This window comes from Mandrillus leucophaeus, unplaced genomic scaffold (assembly GCF_000951045.1).
Source record: "Mandrillus leucophaeus isolate KB7577 unplaced genomic scaffold, Mleu.le_1.0 Scaffold305, whole genome shotgun sequence".
Classification (NCBI taxonomy): domain Eukaryota; kingdom Metazoa; phylum Chordata; class Mammalia; order Primates; family Cercopithecidae; genus Mandrillus; species Mandrillus leucophaeus.
Genome location: NW_012103199.1, coordinates 836,891 through 846,334, shown reverse-complemented (window position 1 = coordinate 846,334; position 9,444 = coordinate 836,891). Strand labels below are relative to the sequence as shown.

Genomic DNA, 9,444 nt, shown 5'->3' with positions numbered 1-9,444 from the left:
CGGCCGTCCAAGAGGCGTGGGAAGCGCACGGGGGATTCTGGGCGTGCAGTCGCCGCCAGCGGATGGCGAAGGGGCGGGTGGGTGAAGCGAGTTTCCAGCGTCGAGCCTGCTTCGTTTCAACGTGGACGCCACATGCAAGCCACGAGCGCAGCGCCTCACGGTGTTCGCCCTTGCTCCGGGTCCGGCGTTCTGCGGGTGCCCCAGCTGCGCTGCAGGCTTCAGTGGCACGCCCCGGGGCTGGAAGGCTGAGCCGTCCTCCTCCCATGTGCGCGGGAGACCCTCCGCCACTGTGCCCAGATCGCCGGCGAGGCGCAGGGGGACGCTGGGAAGGGCATCGGGAGACCCCGGGCCTCCTGTCCGCACACCTGTCCGAAGCCTCAATGTCTCCATTCCTTTTCGGTCTGACCTGAGAGCCGAGCTCACGGCAGGGATGGGGACCCCGGGCTTGAACTGCAGGTGCCGTGCCAATCAGGGCCCAGGCAGGAGAGGGGCGTCCCTGCATTGGGGCCCCATCATCAGGTTCGCATGGCCACTCTAGCGTGGTGGGGGAGGGCAGGGCCTTTCCGTGTCAATTCACTTCCCTGTGGGTACTCACCGACCTGTCTGTGGAAGGGCAGCAATGGTCGATTTCCCGATTAAACAAAGTGTGAAGGAGGAAGAGAGGCTACAGGAATCTCCCGTCCGGGAGACCCTGTCTCTAAGGGGCCAGGCGGGGTCCTCCTGTGTCTCCTGCAGCCCTGCACAGCCCCTGTCAGAGGCACCTTCTGGAGAGAGTGGTCCACCTGTCCCGGCCTTTGCCACTGGGCGCCCTGTCCCAATTTATCCGTGTCCAGTCCGATTCGTGGTGTCATGGATTGGAAAGCTGTGACAGACGCCCTGGGCTGGGAGGTATAAAACGAAACTGTTTAACTCCAGTGAAAAACAGTTGCAGGAATCCCAGAAGTGGGAAAAGGTCGTTCTGAGCAATTTCCGTGGAGTGGGTGTGATTCCGAGACTGAGGCTCCAGGGGCCGGGGTCAGTGGCTCACGCCTGTAATCCCAGCACTTTGGGAGGCCGAGGCAGGCACTTACCAGGTCAGGAGATTGAGACCATCCTGGCTAACACAGTGAAACTCCGTCTCTACTAAAAATACAAAAAATTAGCCTGGTGTGGTGGCGGGCGCCTGTAGTCCCAGCTACTCGGGAGGCTGAGGCAGGAGAATGATGTGAACCCGGGAGGCAGAGCTTGCAGTGAGCCACGATAATGCCACTGCACTCCAGCCTGAGCGACAGAGCAAGACTCTGTCTAAAAAAAAAAAAAAAAGAGAGAGAGAAAAAAAGGGTTCTGGGACCCCTGGCCCAGGAGCCCCAGGCCACGCACGGCCTCCTGCCTGGGAGGTGTGGCTCCCCATGCAGCCAGCTTCTTCCCTGCCTCAGGTGTGCGACCTGCACTCTGTCCAGGAGGAGGGGAGACTCTCTTGCACAGGGGCAAACCTGAAAACACAGCAAGGTTAAGGGAGGAGGGCAGTTTCCTGTCAAAGTCCACATTTGTGGAAAAGCATTGATTGGGCAGAGAGAGGTGCTGTATTCTGGAATGGAGGTGAGTGGGGGCCAGTGCGGGCTGGCCAGTGAGGGTGGGTGTGATGTTTTGCCTGGCCCAGTGGAGCCGGGGCCGCAGATTCCCAGTCTGCTGGCAGAGCTGGGTCCTGGTAGGGGCAGAGCTGGGCAGGCCCACATGGCCTGTGCATCCAGGGTGTCTTGTCCCCTCGATCCTTCAGAGGATGAGCCCCCACCCTTTGCCAGCCTTCTTGGGCGTGGTCTGATAGAGGCTGAAGACAGTCAAACCCGCGCTCCTCTTTTCTTTTTCTTTTTTTTTTTTTTTTCAGACAGGGTCTTGTTCTGTCACCCAGGCTGGAGTGCAGAGGCCTGATCTCGGCTCACTGCAACCTCCATCTCCCAGGTTCAAGCGATTCTCCTGCCTCAGCCTCCCGAGTAGCTCGGATTACAGGCACGCACCACCATGCCTGGCTAATTTTTGTATTTTTAGTAGAGACGGGGTTTCATCATGTCGGTCAGGCTGGTGTTGAACTCCTGACCTCGTGATCCGCCCACCTCGGCCTCCCAACGTGCTGGGATTACAGGCGTGAGCCACCGCGCCCGGCCCGCTCTCCTCTTTTCTAGGTGAGAACAGTGAGCCCGCAAGGTCAGGGAGCTGCCCCCAGGTCATCTGGGCTGTTGAAGATGGAGGTGGCAGATGGAGGTAGGAGAGGAGGCCAGAGAGGAGCCGTGTGCTCCTGATCCCTGGCCCAGCACTCTCCTTCCCTGGCCCCCACTTGTCATCTGCCCCACCCGGGGCCCGGACTCCCACTCACGCACTGGAAACTCCCTGTCTCGGGGCCACACACACCATGCCTGGCAGGCGCTGGAGATGCAGCAGAGCAGACGCGGCCACAGGAGTAGCTGTGTTTCCTACAGTGGAGAAGGGGACCCTGGTAGGAGCACTGCCCAGCCAGGCACGTGGTGCTCAACCCTATGGGCACTGACCCCACGAAAGGCCGGGGTTTGTGCTGCGGGAGGCCTCTGTTTGGCGAGAGCTCTGTCCCGGCTCCAGTGCGGCGGCCCTCCCCCGGCCTGCTGGAATGGGACCTCATCCCTGCTCCAGCGTCATGGACTTTTCCGGCCTTGGGTTGAGGCCTCAGCGATTCAGGCGGGGCCGTTTTGCTAACACCCGTGTGTATGTGGGGGTGTGTGGGGGGGTGTGTGTGTGTGTATGTGTGTGTATGCACGCGCCTGTGTGTGCATGCGTGCAGGCATGTGAGCCTCTGTGTGCCCACGTGCCTGCATGTGTGTGCACGTGTGTGCAGTGTTTCTGCCCCAAGGCTGGACCCCAAGGCCCGTCTTGGGTGCAGGGTGTTTTCTGTAGGGGAAACTGAGGCATGGGAGGCTCAGCCCCATGCCTGGGAGGGTGACTGCCAGCCAGTTGGCCTCAGAGCTCCCACTCCTGGGCACAATGGGCACCTGGCCCTGGGGCCTGCGCTTCTTAGCTACACACAGACGAGAGCCCTGGATCCCAGGCCAGGGGTGTCCTCTCAGCCCTGCCTCCCTGGAGTGCATGTCCCCCGGCCAACCTTCTGGTCTCCTTTCTTCCTCTCAACTTTACCCTCTCTCTCTCCTTTCCTCTCTCTGCCCCCCTCCTGGCAAGCGGATTGCAATCCAAACTTGTTGTTAACTTCTCCCCTGCAGTTGTCCACGGGCCCTTCCAAGTTAAACATTACTCACGGCGACAAGAGCCCGCCGGGCAGTGCCTGGCCTGGAGGTGGACCCGCGTGCAGAAGGTGCTGGGACGGGGTGAGTGCCAGGCCCCTCCCTGCAGCATCTGTGGGGCAGCTGCTGGTGCAGGTGGCCCCAGCACCCTGAGCCCATACCTGGGTCCCTGCAGCCTCTTGCCTCGCCCTTTGAAGTCATGAATGTGCCTGTTTATGTAACCCCCATGCTCGGCCAGAGCGGGTAGGCCTGTGGGCAGCAGGTCCCTGGGCAGGCTTGGGAGGGGCCAGCCAGGGGCCCCAGAGGGGTTTGGGCTGGGCCAGGCGAGAGCCCTCCCCTCGGCCGGTCACTCCAGCTCTGTGCCAGGCTAGGGGTGGGACTGGAAACAAAATGCTCAGAAAAAAAATAGCCCATCTGTTTTGAATCGATTCCGCTGATCGGGCCCTCAGTTTTCCCAGCAGGGAAGTGGAGGGATGGGTAGTCATGGGCTCAAGCACCTCAGGGAGCCCCCACAGCCGGGGGAGGCACGAAGCCCAGACCCCACTCACCACACCCAGCAGCTGCTCCACCCTTGCCTGCCAAGGGCCTCCCAGGTTAGGAGCAGAGCCCCCCAGGCTGGGTCCCCCAGGGGAGCAAAGTTGGATGTCAACAGCAAACAGGCACGGTGTCCTCTGCCCACCCTCTGCCACCCCACCCCTCGCGTCCTCTCTTACCACTCCCTCCTCCACCTGCTGCACGCATCCTGCAGGGACCCAAGCACCGTCCTGCCCCCAGGCCTTTGCGCTGCTGGCCCCGGCCCCGAAAGCTCATCCCTCACCCATTTTAGGGCTGCTGAGATGGACCTCATAGGAAGCCCCCCTCCAACTCAGCACCTCTCCACTTACCCTGGTCTATTCCTTTTAAGAACATGGACCCCCATCCAACAGAGAACATTTGGAGACTTAATTTTTTATGCTCTCCTAGGGAAGCTGCCAGCTCTGTAGAACAGGAACTCTTTCCCGTGTGTCTGTGTGCTTGCTGTAGGGAGGCATGTAGTCTACTCCACAGAAGAAACCAGTTCCACGCTCACCTACCCAGCGCCCTCAGGGCCCAGACCCCTGGCCTGCACCCAGACCCTGTCGGGCAGGACACATCTGGCTGACTAGAGCTCAGGCCAGGGGCCTCCTGTGGGGCTCAGCGGGGACAGCTGGAGCCTGAGCCAACAGGGGGAGGGCAGCAGGCCGAGGCGCACAAAGTTCAGGGGGGCTGCTTGGTGCTGGTGGCGTTCAGCCACCCCACTTCGTGCAGGGCTATGGGCCACTCGTCCAGAAACTCCACACCCTCCATGTGAAGCCGCTCTCCTGTCCTGCTCACACCCCCAGGACCCTTCAGGCTCCCAGCCTCCCAGCCTCCCTCCTGCCTCTGTCCAGACAGAGATTGTTGGAGGAGGTGCTTCAGTGAACGCACAACGTCCACATCCCTGCTGCAGCCAGGTTCCATCCAGGGAGCACAGAACCCGTCCTGGGCACCCAAACGCTCATGGGGCCTCTGTGCCACTGGGCCCCCTCTTGAGAGGCCTCTTCCCAGCACCTCACCCTGGAATGCAGCCTTAGGGTGGGGGGTCCTCAGAGGGGGCTGGGGGAAAGGCCCTGCCTAGTGCCCTGGGGCTGTGTTCTCCAGGCACCTTGTCTGTGCACCACAGGGTCTTGAGGGGCTCTGGAGACGGGCGGCTCACCTGCCTGCCTCGTGCCCAGACCTGTGAGTGTGCCTGCCGGTGTCAGACAGAGGCGAGTTGGGACTTCATCCCTGAAATCAAGCAGGAGGGTAGGAATGTGAGCCTCGAAACCACCTTGTTTCTGTATCATTTCTGGGAGCAGTGATGTTGGCCATTTGGACACCTGCTGAGGGTCCTGTTTTCCCATCCGGGAGCTGGTGGGACAGAGGGAGGCTGTGACCTTCACCCAGCCTGTGCCGAGAGCTCCAGCCCCCCACAGCTTCCACAGCCCTGCCTGCCACCTCCCCCACACCAGACCCTGCCCTCCTGCCCTCCATGCCTGCTTTGGGGAGGAGGCCGGGGATGGGTGGAGCTGATTTAGTCACAGGCCCTGCTTAGGCAGTGAGACCCCAGCACCCCCCCAGGTAAGGGTGCCTCGGGGGCCGGGTGGGGGTGGCTCCTCGGGGCTCCTCCTGGCCCTCTGGGGGCTGCGAAACTTTCGAGGCTGCACTTGTCCTTTTTGCAAGGCACTGCCAAGACGTGTGGCATTTCTGTGGGTCTCTGCAAGCACAGCGAAGCACACACGTGCTCCAGGCTGGGGCTCTTCTCCTGGAGGGTGACCCTGGGAAAGGGTAGCCTTGCCCACCCAACCTTGGTCACCAGTGGCCATCCAACCCCGGGTGTCCCCATCCTCGGTTTGGGCTGAGAGCAGACTGCAGGCTGGCGTTGCAGAGGCAGCTGGGTAAAGTGTGGTCCTAGACAGGGACACAAGCTGGCAGTTACTGCGGGGGACCTGGGCCTGGGCTTAGGGACTGCCGCCCCTATCCAGACGCCTGACTGGGACCAGGGTGTGGGGCTGGGCCCTGCAGCGCCTGTCTTGCCTGGGCTGGAGCCCTGGAGCTGTGCGACCTGGGGCCAGGGTGTTCTGACAGCCTCACTCTCAGGGGCTGGATGCCCTTGGGCACTACAGTGGGTGCCTAGCAGACCGTGCTATAGACCATACCCTGCTCTGGGCGTCTGTGGACTCCTTGGGCCCCTGCCACCACGGTCACTGCCTCTCTTGGGAGCAAGTTTCTTTTCTTTTCTTTTCTTTTGTTTTCTTTTTTTTTTTTTTTTTTTTGAGGTGGAGTTTTACTCTTGTTGCCCAGGTTGGAGTGCAGTGGCACGATCTCAGCTCACTGCAAGCTCCGCCTCCCAGATTCAAGCGATTCTCCACCTCAGCCTCCTAAGTAGCTGAGGTTACAGGTACCTGGCTAATTTTTTATATTTTTACTAGAGATGGGGTTTCATCATGTTGGCCAGGCTGGTCTCAAACTCCTGACCTCGGGTGATCCACACGCCTCAGCCTTCCAAAGTGCAGGGATTACAGGCGTGAGCCACCGCGCCTGGCTGAGACCAAGCTGCTGCTGCTACTTTTTTGTTTGAGACGGAATCTTGCTTTGTCGCCCAGGCTGGAGTGCAGTGGTGTGATCTCAGCTCACTGCAAGCTCCGCCTCCCGGCTTCACGTCATTCTCTTGCCTCAGCCTCCCAAGTAGCTGGGACTACAGGCGCCCACCACCATGCCCAGCTAATTTGTTTTTTTGTATTTTTAGTAGCGACAGGGTTTCACTGTGTTAGCCAGGATGGTCTCGATCTCCTGACCTCGTGATCCGCCCGCCTGGGCCTCCCAAAGTGCTGGGATTACAGGAGTGAGCCACGGTGCCAAGAGCAAGCTTCTGATGCTGAGGCCGCAAGGAGCTTCCCAGGCCAGGCAGGTTGCTGTCTCAGCGGCAGCCTGCAGCCTCCTCCCAGGATCCGGAGCAGGAGGGTGGCTGTCTTTTGCATTCAATCCGCTGGGCTGCTGCAGGGCCCCGCAGAGCTGCTCCAAGGGGCCAAGAGAAGGAAGGACGCTGCCCCCAAGGACAGACGGGCAAGCTGGAGTCAGGAGAGGCCCAGCCGTGGCCCGCAGGCCTTGAGTCGCTGCTTGGGGGAGCGTGAGGCAGGTATGGGAGGGGGCCAGGGAAGCCCTGCAGTCCCCCCACCCCCACCCCCGGCCCCAGGCAGCAGTGCCTCCGAGGCCTGGGCGGCAGGAAAGGGAGAGATGACGTCATTGCCGCCTGGAATCTGCTGTTTGGAGGCGTCGCCATGGAGACCGGAAGGCTCAGGGTGGGTAAAAATAGCAAACCCAAGAGGGTGTAAGTTCCAAGAACCCAAGTCTCTGAAAAGCGAGGCATACATGTTCTCGTTGCCTGGAGGACAGAGGGCCCAGGCTGGGAGTCTAGCGGGAGGGGCCGCTCGGGGCTGCTGGCTTGCAGCCACCCGCACGCGGTGTGTCCCCGCCACAGCGACCGAGAGCTTTGTCCCCGCGCAGGGTGTGGCGGGGGTGGCAGGCTCCCAGCAGGAGGCGTCTGCAAGCACGCTCCCTTCCTCTGCTTGGGCACCGCAGCCTGAGCCGAGGGCCGCTCTGCAGGGACTTTTCCTTCCTCGCAGAGGGGAAGCAGCCGTGGCCTGTGAGTCGCTGGGCTTCCCAGGCCTCATTCCGGCCGGAACTCCGTGCCTCCAGGCGGCCTCTGGTGGGGCGGGAGGAACCGGAGCTGGGGTTTTCGCTGCCTGGGCGGAATGCTCTTTTCCTGCCCTGCTTCTGGAGGAGGAAAGGGGCGGCCGCCTGAGGAAAGCCTCCTGCACCCCAGCCCCGTTCCTCTAGGGTGGTTTTCTAGCCAGGGAGCAGGATTTTCCTCCAGGCCAGGAGCTGGCTGGCCCGCTCCTTCTGGGCTCGGTCCCTGGAAACACCAGTACACACTGTCTGCACCTCCCTTCAGCGGTGTCCCAGTGTCCTCATGGGTCCCCCCAAGTCCCAGGCCGCAGAATACGGCAGGAGGCCCGAGGGCTCTGGGCTGCTCTCACCCAGATGGCTGAGTCCGTGGAGAACCCCTGCAGCCGCGAGGGGCTCCCTGGCCCGGTGCCACGTCCGAGAAACTCTGCCCTGTCTTTGCTCTCGGCGTGGCTGGGGCCTCCTCTCTCCCAGGCCAGGCTGCACCAGGGCATGGAGGGGACCTTGCCTGGCGGCTTCCTCCAGCCGCACGAGCCTGGGCAGAAGTGTCATTGGGCTCAGGGACCCTCAGAAGGCCCCAAATGACCCAGGAGCCCTCAGAAGGCCCAGAATGACCCAGGAGCCCTCAGATGGCCCAAGAGCACCCTGAGTGGGGAAGGATCCAGGGTGATTCCCAGCCCCGAGAAATGAAGCCCCATTCCGGGACGGTGACTGTCCCCGGGCAAGGGGTGACCGTCCCTGGTTGGGAGGCAACTGCCCACTACAGCAATGAACGTTCTCCTGAGCAGCCTGGGGAACCCTTTCCTCCCTCCGTGCCGGGGGCTGGTGGGGCTGAGTCTCTGTCCGCCGCTCCCTGGGTGCTAAATCCTGGAACATCTTCAAAGAGTTTCAGTCCCTTCTCTTCTGCACATACCATTGTTCTCAGGGTGGCCAGGCAGCCCCTTCCTCCACCCAGGGCAGGGGAGCACGGGGTCACCTCTCACGCCCAGCCCTCCCTCGGCTCATGGTGGTCTGTGGCTGGAGAGGGCGAGGGGATGTAGAGCCCCGTGTAGGGGTCGCTCATTCCCCCAAGACATAGCTCACATGCCTTATGTAACTCGTGAGCTCACGCAGAGGGCCTGCCAGAAATGACGGCAGGGGCGGGAGGGGCCTGCTCGGGAAGCCAAGTGTGGCTCAGGCTTACGAGGAGCCGGCCGGGCCCTGCCTCGAGGAGAGGGGGGCCCGAGCCTTTGCAACCTGGGGCTCCTACGCTGTGGCAGGGGATGGGCCGGGCCTGGGACGGAGCGAAGGCCGGGGTGGTGCAGTGTATGGCTAGGCCTGGGATGGCTGTGCTGGTCACTTGGCCTGTGGGTAACTGGCCAAGCAGGATGTGGGCCCAGGCCCACCCCACTCCCCCACCAGCGGGCGCCAGCAGGCCCGTGATGTCAGAGGAAGGGCCTAAGTGAGCCAAGACCCCCGGGAGCAGCTCTGGGGGCCTCGGAGGGGTGGGTGGGTGGAGGCAGTGCTGTCTCCCCCAGTGCCAGCTGCCCTTCCACCCCCAAACACAGACCAGGGCGGATGCTGCACTGAGGATGGCCCTGAGGCAGGGCTGGACCCAGTGCCCGCGGCTGTCCCTGCCCTTCCTCCCTTCCCTTTTGGAGTCCCGTGCTTCCCCTCTGCCTGCTGCACAGGCCCCCACGCTGTGGCTGGCCCAGCCCAGTTTCACTCCTGGAATGGGACCCCGGGCCCCAAGAAGGGCAAGGGCTTCAGGGAGGCTGTGGCAAGGGCCTCTGGGCAGCACTTGAGGCCTAGGTGACAGCACGGGTCCTCAGGGCAGTGCCCCCAGCCAAGAGCGAGCCATCCCTCCAAACACAGTACCAAGGGGCACCTGGCCTGGGGACCCGTGTCCCGCCAGAGGCAGGGCCTGGCATAGCTGCACCTCACCGGGCCCAGGCCAGCCATTGGCCAGCCTGTTGCTGGGAAGGCAGCCAGCCCCTGA

General features: G+C 62.4%; 1 protein-coding gene across 1 annotated transcript; it reads right to left on the bottom strand.

Moving 5' to 3' along the window:
• Window positions 1-7,193: 7,193 nt before the first annotated feature.
• Window positions 7,194-8,189, bottom strand: LOC105544675 (uncharacterized protein FLJ14100). The gene is given in 3 exon segments (XM_011987249.1): window positions 7,194-7,753; window positions 7,756-7,816; window positions 7,818-8,189. Coding segments are annotated over 3 exon segments (822 nt in total). The 5' UTR covers window positions 8,019-8,189.
• Window positions 8,190-9,444: the final 1,255 nt, after the last annotated feature.